This window comes from Oncorhynchus keta, chromosome 6, assembly GCF_023373465.1.
Source record: "Oncorhynchus keta strain PuntledgeMale-10-30-2019 chromosome 6, Oket_V2, whole genome shotgun sequence".
In the NCBI taxonomy this organism is placed as follows: Eukaryota; Metazoa; Chordata; class Actinopteri; order Salmoniformes; family Salmonidae; genus Oncorhynchus; species Oncorhynchus keta.
The window spans coordinates 22667534-22684620 of NC_068426.1; the positions used below are offsets into that span (position 1 = coordinate 22667534).

The window sequence follows — 17087 nt, forward strand, 5'->3', positions numbered from 1 at the left end:
TATTTCGCCATGTAATAGGTCAATGCATCCATTCTCATTCCACCTCAAACATTTCTTGTCATAAGGGATTACGTCTGAAAAGGATGCGGCTATGGTAGCTTCTCTTTTAATTAACAGACGTTTTGGGACTCAGGCGACTGGAATCATCATTGCGTAGTCTCACGCATTCCTCCCATTCCACCGTGTTTCAGTTGCAGGTGATGGAAGGGGTTGGTTGTGCTGCTGCCTTTCGTAGCAATTCTCTTTCGACACATTTTGCACAGGACATTCGTTTGCTTAACATCAGACCTCTTAAACCCGAAGAACCCCTTCCATATTACAGAAAAAAATATTGCTGCCCTTTTTGGGGATGATTTCATCCTCACGAGAGGCTGAGCTGGCTTCCTCACTTTCCATGTTGGTGGAATCTTACCGCTAGTACACCTCTCCGGCGTGGTTACAACCTGTGAAAGGCTGTCTAGGGCTGTGGTGGATAACCTCTGTGCACGTGTTGGCACGCAATTGGAACATGATTCGACATTGGGCTGACAGAAGAGACAGTAGGATGATTCGACATTGGGCTGACAGAAGAGACAGTGAGATGCTGCATTTGTAAAACGTTACGTTATAACAGAACCTCGATTATTGCGATACAGGCATTTTCCACATCGTGCTAAAACACAAAACTCAAATATATCGGCCAGCCCTAACTTGATAAGAAATAATTTCAATATGATGAAAATAGGCTACAGCAGAGCAGTTTTAGTAACAAACATAGTAATGGAACAATGTCCTTTACACAAACAGCAGAGTAAACATAAAACACATACCATGTTTTATACAGTAAAGTAATTTATAATGTATAGGATCTGTAACAGCATCTGATCACAGTGCTTTTCTGATTCAAAGACATCTTTGATCTGGATGGAACCCATCACTAAACTCTGTGCCAATACAAACACTGATCAGGACTCTCCAAAGATTATATTTATTAAATATAGCAATACAGGAGTATGCTATCAGAAAATGCAGGACCAATTTCCAAATCCCATACAAATTACATGTAGCTTCTTTCACACTCAAGAGTGTGGTTATAAAATACTGCTATTTGAAAATATCAAAATCCATTTCCAATTTCCATCCAGATATGCATAGAAACGACATGAAATGAGTACACTGACCCCATAGCAATGACTTAAGGCTTGAGAGGTTTAACATGGCCATAGTAAATAGGTTTCTTCCCATAGAAACAGACAAACAGGGTCCCTAGCACATCCTGGTCTCAGTCTCATATCAGTGCAGGAAACACCACACCTCAGTAGAGCTGGTGACTCAGTTTCCTTTGGTTTTGTTCAAACCCTGTTTCTCTGTTCACTTCAATTGCGTTAACACACACATAAAATGGTTACATTAAGTTATTTGACGCATAAGCTTAGGCAAGCTCTCTAACTATCCTCCTCTGCACCAGCTGGCATTGACCTAAGAACATTTGGCACAAGGGAAATGGTTCACTCAATCACAGCCACTACATTTCTACAGCAGATTCGCAAAGCATAATACTATGATATATGTGTGAACGTTTGTTTCTTGAGTGTGTGTGTAACAGCAATTACAAAGCACCCATCAGTCCCTCTTCATGAAGGCCTGCATCATGTCCATTGGCAGAGGGAAGATGATGGTGGAGTTCTTCTCGGCAGCAATGGTGTTGAGCGTCTGCAGGTAGCGCAGCTGTAGGCCAGACGGAGACTCAGCGATGACCAGGGAGGCCTCCTTCAGAGCCCGTGATGCGTTCACCTCCCCCTCCGCTGCGATCACCTACACACAGACACAAGGGCCCACGGGACAGCAGGAAGGGAGGAGGGGGACAGATACAGAGAGATGGGGAGAAAAGAGGGACCATTAGTTAATGAAGAGAGATGATAGCGAGAGAGAGAGAGAATTCCACAGTATGCACAGAACAAGTGAATGTGAGTATATAGAGAGAAACCATAGAGAGAGTGGATGATTAAATAAATCAAATAAATCAATCCCAGAGACCTCATCTTTAACTAGCAGATTCAACATGTGAAGATGGTATCCAAGCAGTGTAATGGCCGATGGGAGGAGACTCGGTTAGAGGTTCCCCAGCTTGTGGCCTGCTTTGCTCTCACTATCTATTCTAGCTTAATGGAAGGGTTTTTACAGCAATACCACTGGTTGCTAAGGAACAAGGCAGATGACATCTTGACCCTACACAAAAACATTTTCATCTGAAAGATATATTTTGAGAGTAAATCAAGCCAAGAAATAACAAAACTGAGAAGACATCTGGAATTTTCACTCAGAGGAAAATTATTAACCTGAAAAATAGACGAAATGCATGCATGTTCCAGCGTGTGTGTTACCCTGGTCTGTATGTGTCAGTGCTGTACCTTAGCCCTGGCCTCGCGGCTAGCCTCGGCCTCTGCTGCCATGGCCCTCTGGAGCTGCTGGGGCAGTTTGACGTCCTTTATCTCCACCCGCTCCACCTTGATACCCCAGTCATCTGTAGCATCATCCAGGGTGGACTGGGAACAACACAGGTGGTAAAACATTCAGCTCCACATCCAATAGGTAACCTCAGGTCATAATAGTCCCAGAACACCCCTTCCTTAGCATCTCTGTGAAGACTAGATGACATATCAATCTGACATACAGGTACCGTAGGGGTTAGAGCATTGGGTCAGTAACCGAAAGGTCGCAAGTTCGGATACCCGAGCCAACAATGTGAAAAATCTGTCGATGTGCCCTTGAGCAAGGCACTTAACCCTAATTTGAACCAGCGGCTCCGTACTTCTACGGCCGTCCCTGTAAAACAACACATTTCACTGCACCTATCCAGTATCTGTGAAAACAATAAAATCTTTATATTAAACTGATAGAGATCCAAATGTTACTGCAGCAGTAAGTCTGGAGGATGAAATGTCTTGAGAGACCAGGTTAAAAACAATGAGAAAGGCCATAACCGGAAGATCAATGAATGAGTTTTCTCCAATCCTAACCTTACACATTACAGTGTACATTCTAAAAACAGAGCCATTCAGTGAACTCTCGCAATATCTTCTCCTGTATTGTGGCAATTATGGCTTGCTGTTCAACACTAAATGAATAACTATAATCTACACAGTCCTCTAATACATGCATGATGTGGAGTTGTGCATGTCAGCATATGGTCAGTACAGAGTCATTAGTGGTCGATGTGGTTCAGTACCTGCATGCTGTGGGCGATCTCATTACGGTCAGATAGGATCTCAGCCAGGTTCTTGGTTCCCAGGACGTTTCTCAGGGTGGTTTGTGCCAGGAGGCGGGTGGCAGCGTCAGCGTTGGTGATGTTGGCCACAGCCAGGGTGGCATTCTGAACACGGTAGTACACCACTCCATCGACACTGACCGTTACTGAGTCCTTAGTCAGAACCTGATGAGGGGGGAACATTCAGTTACACTGACAACACTATGTATTACATGGTAGGCTAATCATGGTAATACGGGGGGCTCACCTCTTGTGGGGGGATGTCGAAGGTGATGGTGCGCATGTCCACATTGATGAAGCTATCTGTGCAGGGCAGGATGAAGAACAGGCCTGTGGGGTGTGACACACGCACACACAAATTTAACAGCAAAGTTTAAAGCTACTAAATATCACAAAAGCTGAGAAAATGTCTTTGTCAGTAAGGGTAGCATAAATCATTTAACATACAGTACAGTAGAATTGAGTAAATGTCTGGCATAAGACTACATTCAAGCCTGAGTTCCATTAGTCACATGAATGCTGTTGGTCATAACTCAATACATTTGCTAAATTCATGAACACCTATTTGTTTGCACACACTCAGGTTCAGCATGGTACAATATAGCACAGTACAAACACAGTGTGCTGGGCATGATGGTGTGTAAGAAAGAGTCTTAACAGAGGTATTTAAAACTTAACTTGTGTATACATTTCCTTCTTCTATATTCATTTTTCCTAGCTGGGACTTTCCCAGCTGGCCCTGGTAATACTGCAATGTAGGAGTATGCTCTAAATTTGCTATGAAAAGCATCATGGGATATGATGAAAAATTCCATGGATTCCCACCCTAAAAATGGCAACAACTTGGTTAAGGCTAATGCAGAGCAAGACCAATGCATGAAGCATCAGGGAAAGATCTGGCATAAAAAGTAATGACTACTGATTATAGCCTATAGTCTGACATATAACAGTTGATCCTGTTAAAAGATCTTATCCGTCAGTTGGACAAAGGCTTGCTGCGGAGGGTGAGGGAGAGAGCGTGGAGATGAGTAGAGTTTACCTTGGGGAAACCAAATACTAAAATAAACATTGGTGTTTATGCCTGGGCTCTTAGGGCAGATGAGGAACGTGAAGGTCCCTCCGTGATAGATGGAGAGGGTCTATTATTACCCCAGGCTGCCATCATGTGGCTGTTCCGGAATCCCGTGAGATCATGTTTCATCCATGGAGAGCATAACAGAAGGCTTCCCACAAACATAAAACAGACTTGAGAGTTTGAGGTCCATAGCATGGCTATGGTAGATTAGATAAGACTACTGTGGCCACTTTACAGTTACATTAGTACCACCCCTGCACAAGTAATGCCATGTCACCTGAAATCACTGGAGGTTGGAGGTTTGTGTGGTAATAGCATATCTTCCACATTGTTAAAGGGATAGTGCGCGATTTTGGCAGTTAAGCCCTTTTCTACTTACCCAGTCAGTAAAAGTGAAGAATATTTGGTTAATTTGGCTCTGCATACTGTTACTATTACTTTTTTTTGTTGTTATAGACAACAATTATCTGCAAATAAGTTAAAAACATTCTCTGACTTGCCTTAGTTAAATAAAGGTAAAACAAATAAATAAATACATTTAGTGAGGAGAGAGAACCTCATTCTGGTCCCCGCAAATGTTTTCAGTGTTCAAAGTCTTTACTGAAATGTGTCGGCCCTCTAATCATTTGTTCAGGTATTAATTGAAATCCGGTCAGCATTCTTGCCGACAAACTTGACCAAGTTGACGGTACAACTACTTATTAGAAGTCTGATATGCCAGTTGTGTCTTTGAAAATAAATGAGGCCTGCATATTTGTAGGCTTTTTAATGTATACATTGTCCTGGACAGAGTTGATAGAAAGTCATACAAAATTAGAAAAGGTTATATTGAAATGCCCCTTGACTCAAGTACACTAAATAGCCACAAGTATGTGGACACCCCTTCAAATGAATGGATTTGGCTATTTCAGCAAAACCCGTTTCTGACAGGTGTATAAAATTGAGCACACTGCCATGTAATCTCCATAGACAAACATTGGCAGTAGCTGCCCTGGTCAACTGTAAATGCTGTTATTGCGATGTGGAAACGTCTTGGAGCAACAACGTCTCAGCCGCGAAGTGGTAGGCCACACAAGCTCACAGAACGGGACCACTGAGTGCTGAACCGCGTAAAAAGCATCTGTCCTCAGTTGCAACACTCACTACAGAGTTCCAAACTGCTTCATGAAATGGGTTTCCATGGCCAAGCAGCCGTACACAAGCCTAAGAACAACATGCCAATTGTAAAGTTTGGTGGAGGAAGGAATAATGTTCTGGGACTGTTTTTCATGGTTCGGGCTAGGCCCCTTAGTTCCAGTGAAGAGAAATCTTAACGCTACAGCATACAAGGACATTCTAGATGATTGTGTGCTTCCAACTCCGTGTCAACAGTTTGGAGAAGGCCCTTTCCTGTTTCAGCATGACAATGTTCCATTGAAATTTCCCTTGTGCCCCCATGCACAAAGCGAGGTCCGTACAGAAATTATTTGTCGAGATCGGTGTGGAAGAACTTGACTGGCCTGCACAGAGCCCTGACCTCAACCCCCTTCGAAAACCTTCGGAATTAATTGGAACGCCGACTGCAAGCCAGGCCTAATCGCCCAACATCAGTGCCCAATCTCACTAATGCTCTTGTGGCTGAATGGAAGCAAGTCCCCGCAGCAATTTTCCAACATACCCCCGGACCACCACAAAATCTCACATGAGTGTAAATACAGCTAATTAATCAGCCATCTTAAGAATGACACTATATACTGAGGGAAAACAGTCAATAAAACCCTCAGCATCACTCTTCCACTCCAACTACAAAGAGAGAGGAGAGGCATGCCCTCTGCTCAGCACATCAGTTACAGAAATTAGGAAAGAGAACCCATTGCAAATACCCATTACAACATCATGGCAACGCATGTCAAATAGGGATAGGGTTAGCATCAATCAAAGGGTAATATCATCAAGGCGAAGGACAACACAAACAAAAAATTCAAAAGAAAGATGAGAGAGAGCAGAGGGCTGAAGAGGGATGTGGGTGTTTATTCTTCACTAACAATCCAGCACCATGACTAGGCCCACTGCTGCTCATCAAGATGTCAATCTGTAGACAGGATAGCAGTAAAGCTCTCAGATCACTTTAATTCAGACAAGAGCTTTAGTTTAAGCCTCTTAAGAGCATTAGTTAATTGATTGCAATTATTGCCAGATTCTGTAGTGGCCGTATTTGTTGAATAATGACCTCTTTAAAAGTTCTGCTAAAGTATTCTATGAAGATTTGCAGGGAACATATTTGCATATTCAGTTCATCATACCAGATACACCTGACATCTTTTACAGTGTAACCAAGGCAAACATCTTACCACACAAACTATGCTTAAGGAAAGAAAGTGTGCTTGCTGAAAGCATGTGTGAACCCTGGAATTATGTGTACATTCGGGAATTATGTTAACACATAAGTTACTACAGGACAGGAGAGGTTAAACTAGGACACAGGATGTGCAGAACTGACCCGTTGCAGTGCACCCCTGCACAGTGGTCCAATGGAAGTAGTAGTGCAGCAGCCCACTACAATGTAAAACAGATAGGTCAAAGAAGATGTACCCCTAACCACATTAACACTGAAAAGAGGCTTGACTCTCTCCTAAACATATTTTCACAGTTAAGGTGTTTTTAAGACTGGCCCACATACTTTTTTTATTGCAATTTTCATCCATCTCATACAGTCTGTGATCAGAATATGTTTAATCAAGGGTTTTGGTAAAGTAAGTATGGGACCTTGAGAGAATCATAGCAAATATGTACAGTGAAACTTTCTCCAGGGACAGTGCATGTGACGGTGGTGATGGGAAGTGTATCTATTACCTGGCCCTTTGGCTCCTCCTCGTACGATCCGCCCCAGGCGAAAGATGATGGCCCTCTCATACTCCTTCACAATCTGGGAGAGAAAGAAACAGTGGCTTAATTAGTTGTCCCCTAGCACTCATTTGACATTTCTCACTCTACCTTCACTGATCAGTCAATATTGAAATACCACTGATTGGGTATCAACAACCCCCCCCTTTTTTTTAACTTTAAAGTGAGTATATACAGTGCCTTGCGAAAGTATTCGGCCCCCTTGAACTTTGCGACCTTTTGCCACATTTCAGGCTTCAAACGTAAAGATATAAAACTGTATTTTTTTGTGAAGAATCAACAACAAGTGGGACACAATCATGAAGTGGAACGACATTTATTGGATATTTCAAACTTTTTTAACAAATCAAAAACTGAAAAATTGGGCGTGCAAAATTATTCAGCCCCCTTAAGTTAATACTTTGTAGCGCCACCTTTTGCTGCAATTACAGCTGTAAGTCGCTTGGGGTATGTCTCTATCAGTTTTGCACATCGAGAGACTGAAATTTTCATCTTTACGTTTGAAGCCTGAAATGTGGCAAAAGGTCGCAAAGTTCAAGGGGGCCGAATACTTTCGCAAGGCACTGTATATCTAACAATACAACTCTGGCAGCTGGTGTAGCATTAAAAGAAGAGAAAGCCAATTTCCATGGGAACAAAGGCATACTGGTAAGTGATCAATTCATAGAAGAAATAGACTCTCACAAATGACACCACTAACCAGTTCTCAGTTATGATATGATATATGATATATGCCATTTAGCAGACGCTTTTATCCAAAGCGACTTACAGTCATGTGTGCATAGTTCACGCATCATCTATCTTGTGTGGATGTATAGGTAATAACTGTACCTTAATACACATCCATATGGAGAGAGGCAGAGTTGCAAGCATCAGAAGGATGGATAAACCAACTATGATCCAACCACATAGGCCATTGTCAGTATCTGAGCTCTCCAAGGCTGAAAGACAATACAAAACAAAGTCAAATACAACCAAAGACAGAAAATAAACCTTTTCACATCCCAGCCATTAGAAGAGCAGCCCCTTCAACATCATGCATTTCTGGTAACTTCTTTACTCTTCATTTTTCATTTGGATTCTTCTGTGAATTGCCAAGTGAAAGGGAAAGGGGGAAACCTAGTCAGTTGTACAACTGAATGCCTTCAACTGAAATGTGTCTTCCACATTTTAACCCAATTTTTTGTTTTTGTGACAGGCAATTCTGATCATTTTCCCACTAATTGGTCTTTGACCAACCAGATCAGCTCTGAAAAAGATCTGATATGGTAAGACATGATGTGATTGGTCAAAAGACCAATTATGTAAAAAATATCAGAATTGGGCTGCCTGTGTAAACGCAACCTTAATAACCTAAATTGTGCATCAGATACATAGGCTACAAACAATTAGGCTGAAATTTGTTTTAGAACTACCGGTAATACCCAGAAACAGTGTGCATGTGTCTCATGTCAGCAACCAGCGGAAGCATCCCATCCAGGTAACACTAAACTTTCCCTAGATTAACACCCTGAATAATTGTTTTATTAAATGTAGATTTCTTTTGTCACTGGCCTACACACAATACCCCATAATGTCAAAGTGGAAGGATGTTTTTAGAAATGTTTACTCATTCGGAATTTGCAATAAATGCCGCTTTCAAAACGACTGAGAACTTGGAAAAATACGAGGTGAAATCATGACATCAGTGATCTTCAGGTCGGAACGTCGGAGCTCTAGAAAGAGGCCCGAGTTCCCGAGTTGGAATTCCGAGTTGGATGACTGTTCAAATCGTTTTTCCCCAGTCGGAGATAGTTTTTGTCAGATTTACCAGTTGTTTTGAATGCACTGAAGTCGGAGAGTTACGAGTTCAGTTGTTTAACGTGGCATTAGATAGAGCCCGTTAAGATCCTAATTGCGGTCTGAAGCTGGCAGTGGCGTGTATTCATTGATGCCAGGCTTCCCCCCCAAAAAATGACCAAGAAAAAAATAATACAGAAAATAATGTACATCTTTCGTATCTCTGTGTTTCATATTTTTTCTTCAATTTGCACGAGGCTGAATGTACAGTATTATCGCTGGAGAAAGCTTCCAAGTGAGTGAAACAGAGCCCCTCTGTCTCTGTCTGATAATGTCTAGTCATAAAGAGTATGTCATCTTTGCCGCCCGTAACATTGAATGCAAGGAAAGCCAGCGAGCATTTGGCCTTCCTTGATTAAATATATAATATGGCTTTCGAGCTAAAATGAGTGAGCTCAACTGTGATTGGTCCTGGCACACTAAAAAAAAAGTGTCAAGGGAAGCCAGTTTGAATTTGGCGTCACTCCTATCAAATCGCATTGAGAGCATACTTAAATGACAGAAACAACTTGAATTGTTACATCTCGCTGTGTTGTTGTCCTCCTGGAGGCTAGCTAGCTAAAATTGCCCTTTCATAAACTAGCCATGGATGGAGATAGGGATTTGTACTTCTGGTTTTAACTAGTTCTCCATACTGGTCAATGATTATAATGGCAACTCTGATCCAACCATTAGTTCATACACTGTTCCCCTGGCCTGAGGGGATGGAAGTTCAATATGTAGCTAGATGTAGAAGGCTAATGTTAACTAGCTAACGTTGCCCATGCAAGGAAGTTAGGCTAGTGAGCAAGAATTTTCACCAGGTAGCGTAGGACAACAACAAATAAAAGTGTGTACTTTATGACAGAGTGACAGACCATTTTGTCAACAACATTGGCATTTCTCTATAAGTAGGGTGAGTCAACATGTTTTTCTACTTCCAGAAACACACACATATCAGAACCATGGACAGCCACATCATATTTAACCAGTGGCGACCCGTCATTCACGGCAGGTGGGGCTGAGCAAAAAATAAATAAGTAAACTACATTTGCCAAAATACCAAGTATACAAACAGCGGACACCTTCAGTGCTTTTAGGGCCCATAATGCAATTCTTTGGAAAATGGGGGTGTATTCACATCGTTTTCGGGTTTGAAGAAAAATGGCAGAAAATATGCAGCCGAAGTCCAATGAGAGCAGATTGAAATTATTTGCTTTAACTAATTATGACAAATGTTAAAATGTTGAGCAATATAATAAAGTAATGACTTTTCAAATAAGTTACCTTTTTGTTAGAATTTGTTAGCTACATTTCAATTTGTTAGCTACGCTATCCTTATGAACCACATAGCATGTTAGCTAGTTACCTAACGTTAATTGGCTACTAATACATCAAACTTGCCAGTATATTAACTATATCCTAACTACCCAATGTTTATTGACCTGATTATTCCTGTCATTCTTAACTAAGTGGTATAGTTCTTGTCCGTTCTCAATGGACATTCGGGTGCCTTCGTAAAAATTTGCTCAGGCTATCTACTCTGATTTCAGAGCACTCTACCAGAGCGCAGAATAACTTATACATTTACGAACGCTCAACACCCGTTGAATATGGCCGGCTTCAGTAAACGTCGGCAAAAAAAACGTAATTAAATTGTTGCCAGCAGCAACGCTCTGGATAACATGAAAACTGCCTAACCAGCTCTGCTAGAGCGAGTAAAATGGTCAGAGTGAGGTGTCTCTCATTTGTGTCTGTAAGTAGCTAGCAAGTTGGACAGTTAGATTGAGTGCTTGACTGCCGTTGTAAGTTTACATTGCTCGAATCAACCCTACTCCTGGGGCCAGAGCGTCAAGTGTGCGCTCTGAACGCTCCCAGAGCGAAATGCTTTGAATTTACAAACGGACAGTGCTCTCAATTTACAAATGCTCAGAGTGCAATCTGGCACTCTAGACTGAATTTAAGAACACATCCGAAGTCATAAAATGTCTAGCTAGTAATTTGTTATGCTAACAATCTAGCAAAGGATTGAATAGCGACAGCATCAACTTCCAGTAGACAGGCGAAGAGCTAGTACGCTGAACTGCAAGGATACTGGTCGTTTACAGTATACTAAAATTAACTACTAGTATATACTCATTAAGTATGTAGTATACAACATGTTAGTATGGGTATTCGAACAGAGCTATGGTCTTTTTATTGCTTTCCTGAGTAAGGCAGCTCCAGAATACAGGTGTTTCAGCCTAGCTCAGTGCTTTCTGTGATGGTGGGGCAGCCAGTGGAAAATATGGCGCGCAGGGGTTGGTAATAGAGGTCGACCGATTATGATTTTTCAACGTCGATACCGATACCAATTATTGGAGGACAAAAAAAGCTGATACCGATTAATCGGCCAATTTTTTAAATGTATTTGTAATAATGACAATTACAACAATACTGAATGAACACACATTTTAACTTAAAATAATACATAAATAAAATCAATTTAGCCTCAAATAAATAATGAAACATGTTCAATTTGGTTTAAATAATGCAAAAGCAAAGTGTTGGAGAAGAAAGTAAGAGTGCAATATGTGCCATGTAAGAAAGCTAATGTTTAAGTTCCTTGCTCAGAACATGATAATACTGTATATGAAATCTGGTGGTTCCTTTAAACATGAGTCTTCAATATTCCCAGGTAAGAAGTTTTAGGTTGTAGTTATTATTGGAATTATATGACTATTTCTCTCTATACCATTTGTATTTCATATATCTTTGAATATTGGATGTTCTTATAGGCACTTTAGTATTGCCAGTGTAACAGTATAGCTTCCTTACCTCTCCTCGCTCCTACCTGGGCTCGAACCAGGAACACAACGACAACAGCCACCCTCGAAGCAGCATTACCCATGCAGAGCAAGGGGAACAACTACTCCAAGTCTCAAAGCGAGTGACGTTTGAAACGCTATTAACGCGCACCCTGCTAACTAGCTAGCCATTTCACATCACATTGTTACACCAGCCTAATCTCGGGAGTTGATAGGCTTGAAGTCATAAACAGCAGAGCTGCTGGCAAAATGCACGAAAGTGCTGTTTGAATGAATGCTTATGAGCCTACTGGTGCCTACCATCGCTCAGTCAGACTGCGCTATCAAATCGTAGACTTAATTATAACATAATAACACACAGAAATGCGAGCCCTAGGTCATTAATATGGTTGAATCCGGAAACTATCATCTCGAAAACAAGACGTTTATTCTTTCAGTGAAATACGGAATCGTCCCGTATTTTATCTAATGGGTGGCATCCATCAGTCTAAATATTCCTGTTACATTGCACAACCTTCAATGTTATGCCATAATTACGTAAAATTATGGCAAATTAGTTCTCAATGAGCCAGGCGGCGTAAACTGTTGCATATACCCTGACTCTGCGTGCAATGAACGCAAGAGAGGTGACACAATTTCACCTGGTTAATATTGCCTGCTAACCTGGATTTCTTTTAGCTAAATATACAGGTTTAAAAATATATACTTCTGTGTATTGATTTTAAGAAAGGCATTGGTGTTTATGGTTAGGTACACGTTCGAGCAACGACAGTCCTTTTTCGTGAATGCGCACCGCATCGATTATATGCAACGCAGGACACGCTAGATAAACTAGTAATATCATCAACCATGTGTAGTTATAACTAGTGATTATGATTGATTAAGTTTAATGCCAGCTAGCAACTTACCTTGGCTTCTTACTGCCTTCGCGTAACAGGCGGGATCCTCGTGAGGCAGGTGGTTAGAGCGTTGGACCAAAAATTCAAACCCCTTGGGTGCTGCCATAGGCTGCAGTCCAAACATGTTATTTTTACCCCCTCAGCCCTTGCACTAGCCACTTTCCTTCTGGGTAATCCCAGTAAAACTGGATGCAGTTTGGATTGCCATCTTAAGTGGAGGTTCAATTCACTGTAGCCCCCTCTGCCCTCGATTTAGCTCGAAGGAGAGAGTGAATAACTTTGGTCACTTGCAGGGTTGATATGACCCACAATTCAATGCAAACTGTAGTCACGTCAAATTCTGGTGGCCGCGAAGTGACAAATTTAATCAACAAGGCTGCATTTTTGACATGTCAGAAAAAAGTATGAAGCTAGCTTGCTAAAAAATATATAGACATTGATTTTAGTGTTTGCAAATTGGCTTAGTCTCGTAGTAAGAAGACTATAAAATGTAGCTAGATTAATTTAGGGTATACTTGGATGTGACAAGGTAAAATGTAATTCAAGGGCTGAGGGTTTAGGGCTGAGGGCTGTCTACTTTGAGTTTGAAATGCAGCCATAGAGCTACATTAGAAGTGCCCATCTAAGAAGGCTCAAGGTCATTGATCACCGATAAAATGACCTCAAATCATGAAGTCGAAGTTTACATACACCTTAGCCAAATACATTCAAACTCAGTTTTTCACAATATCTGACATTTAATCCTAGTAAAAAATCCCTGTCTTAAGTCAGTTAGGATCACCACTTTATTTTAAGAATGTAAAATGTCAGAATAATAGTAGAGAGAATGATTTATTTCAGCTTGTATTTCTTTCATCACATTCCCAGTGGGTAAGAAGTGCACATACACTCAATTAGTATTTGGTAGCATTGCCATTAAATTGTTTAAATTTGGTCAAATGTTTTGGGTAGCCTTCCACAACCTCCATACAGAGCTGGTGTAAATTATTCAGGTTTGTAGGCCTCCTTGCTCGCACACGCTTTTTCAGTTCTACCCACAAATTATCCATGGGATTGAAGTCAGGGCTTTGTGATGGCCACTCCAATACCTTGACTTTATTGTCCTTAAGCCATTTTGCCACAACTTTGTAAGTATGCTTGGGGCCATTGTCCATTTGAAAGACCCATTTGCGACCAAGCTTTAACTTTAGCTTCTCCTTCCTGAGTGGTATGATGGCCATGGTGTTTATACTTGCATACTATTGTTTGTACAGTTGAATGTGGTACCTTCAGGCGATTGGAAATTGCTCCCAAGGATGAACCAGACTAGTGGAGGTCCACCATTCTTTTCTGAGGTCTTGGCTGATTTCTTTTGATTTTCCCATGATGTCACGCAAAGAGGCACTGCGTTTGAAGGTAGGCCTTGAAATGCATCCACAGGTAAACCTCCAATTGTCTCAAATTATGTCAATTAGACTATCAGAAGCTTCTAAAGCCATGACATCCTTTTCTGGAATTTCCCATGCTGTTAAAAGGCACAGTCAACTTAGAGTATGTAAACTTCTGACCCACTGGAATTGTGATACAGTGAATTATAAGTTAAATAATCTGCTTGTAAACAATTGTTGGAAAAATGACTTGTGTCATGCACAAAGTAGATGTCCTAACCGATTTGTCAAAACTATAGTTTGTTATCAAAAGAATTGTGGAGTGATTCAAAAACTTGTTTTAATGACTCCAACCTAAGTGTATGTAAACTTCCAACTTCAACTGTATCTACAGCAGCTTTGATTGAACTGATCATGTCAACATACTTTCAAAGTCTTCGCTAGCAGTCATCATCCATTCATGAATTAAGTCGACAATCTACTGGCACATCATTTTTAATCCATGTTATATGAAGAGAAATGAAGATAAAACATCGGTACTCATTAGCCATTGGACATATAACTACACAACAAGTTGGAAATTGCAAATTCAACAATGAGTGGTTTGGAAAGAATCCGTGGCTAACTGCAAGGATTGCGAAGCAATCACTAGCCTGTTATTCAGTGGAGTGAGAATGTGGTCCCAATTCTCGGTTTAAGGTTCTCTTTTCCGAGCTTAAAATGGTAAGCATTCAACATCGGCCATGCTGTCAATCCAGCATGATTTCTGCCGCGCTCAAAACAACTTAACTCAAAACTGGGAAATCTAACTTCAGTGAGTTCAAGACAACTGGGAACTCAGGAAAAAATTATCTCTGACTGAGAAAATATGTTTTGAACAGTCATCCAACTCCAATTGTAAGTCGTGAACTCGGGCCTCTTTCTAGAGCTACGACATGAAGATCACTTATGTCATCATTTTTCAACTGTATTTTTTTCCAGAGTTCCCTTGAAAGCACCATAAATCCAGAGAATGCCAGACTTTGATGACAAAGTTTTATGACAAAATTTGCCCATGAAGGACTGCCGTGCCACCTTCCTGTTCAAGTGAGCACAGCACAACAAGGGGAGTCCAAAAATGTAATATCCCTGGGAGATATGTATACTGTAGCTAAGAAAGTAATACTAAGTATGTTGTGTAGTAAGCTGTTAGTAGCCCATGTGCCTCACCCTAATAATTTGGTATATTTTCCCCTCATAATTTCACCTACTGCTCTGACATGGTGGTGCACAGGCCTATAACCGGTTTTAGAGAAATGTAATCATTAAATATTGTAAGAGCTGTCATTGTCTGCTTATATGCCCCATTTATTTATCCTACAGTTCTGACTTGGTGTACAAGGAGAACACGAAGAACGGCCCAAATTCTCAATTCTGTCGCTATACATTTCAAAAGTGCTGAACAAATAGTTAATGATTACAACCGTCCTAGCACGCTCATTAATGTCTTGATCAATTTTACGTATTGCCTCTTATGTATTGTCTTCCCCCTTATGCTGCTTATTGTCAGTAGAAAGCGCATTTGTTTAAGCAAGTCAGCTATGTTTTTTTTAAAGGCAGTAATTGAGGCTGAATGAACTGTATCGCTGCCAGACAAGGCTCTGCTGTTAGCCAGGTGAGGCAGTGGTAAGGTGTTGGGACTGCTGTTGGGACAACTTTATGTAGGCCCTAACAGTTTGTGTTCACCGTTTATCACCATTTATAGTGCAAGTAAATAATTTGCCCTACCAAGATTTACATGCTAAAATCGCCACTGTATGTAGCTTACGTTGATTGGACTAAGTTGTTTTTGGTATCTTTTAGTTGTCATGGTATTAGACTAAGCACATGTGATATGATGGTGCGGGAATAGTGGAGGCAGCTCCTGTTTTCTTTGTGACTTGCATAACTCTCGTGATTCTAAATCAATTGGCTAGTTGTTTAGTGGTCCGAAAATGTCGGGAAACATTAACTTGCTTGGTCGTGCTGTAGGTCAATTAACTGTTTGTTTACATGCAATATGCTTTGTGGACTTCACCGGATAGAGGTTGCTCTCCGGTTTTGTGATACAACAAAGGGGTGGTTGAATTTATTCTGCTACTGTGTTTTCTTATTGTCTCGGCCTTTAGGCCTATATAATCACGGTCGCAATACATATGAAATAACAGGTTCTAGAGCAAACAACTAAATTATCACAACACAGGTTGTAATATGGCTATTTTTCTGACTTTTCCCTGGTGATTTTAACCACGCACAACTACTGGAAGTTCGTAGCTTCTGCACAACACTGTAGGCGAAATGTGTCCAATGTAATTGTAATCTCAAACTGTAACTGTTATATCAGCAAGTCTGCTACATTGTGGCAAAAATGCGTGGGTTGCTGGACTTGCATGACACAGCCGTGTTTTGTAGGGCGTGTCCCTGTCCCACTACTTTCTTTGGTAATGTGTTGTCTGAAGAGACGCAAATGTGGCCATTTTGTCTATAAATATAAACATATCCGCCGGATTTAGTAAATAAACCGGATTACCTGCTTGACGTTCCCGTCTTTTACTCTCTCTCGACTGGGTTTCTTTGCCGTATTCTTCCATTGTAAAATACAGTTCAGTCACTGATCGCAGAGCTGTGGCTTCAGGTTAGTATGCTTGTTGCTGAAAACCAGCTTGTGTTTGAGTCACAATATAGTAGGCTACATTTCCCGATGACGCTTAAATATATTTTTTCTTAATTTTCATGCACTTTGTCACCCCCTACTGGGTATAATAGGTCAACCACTACGATGAAATAGAGATATATGGAGGACTCCAGTGCCAGAAAGCTCGTTTTCCGTTCTAGCATGGGCAGCACCATTGAGGACTTTCACCATTTTGTAGTAGTCAACTGGGTGGACTTCCTATAGGTTAAGGAAGTATCACATAATTCCACCCAGATCATAAGGATGGATCAGACAATTAATTATACTTGTAAGCAAAC

General features: G+C 41.0%; 1 protein-coding gene across 1 annotated transcript; it reads right to left on the bottom strand.

Moving 5' to 3' along the window:
• Positions 1–951: 951 nt before the first annotated feature.
• LOC118385241 (stomatin-like) lies at positions 952–16833 on the bottom strand. Its single transcript, XM_035772216.2, has 7 exons — positions 16645–16833; positions 8037–8146; positions 7155–7227; positions 3495–3577; positions 3209–3412; positions 2391–2525; positions 952–1794 (listed from the first exon to the last, which is right to left on the bottom strand). The coding sequence occupies exons 1-7, from the start codon at positions 16703–16705 to the stop codon at positions 1603–1605; spliced, it is 858 nt and encodes a 285-aa protein (XP_035628109.1). The 5' UTR covers positions 16706–16833; the 3' UTR covers positions 952–1602.
• Between the last annotated feature and the right edge of the window lie 254 nt (positions 16834–17087).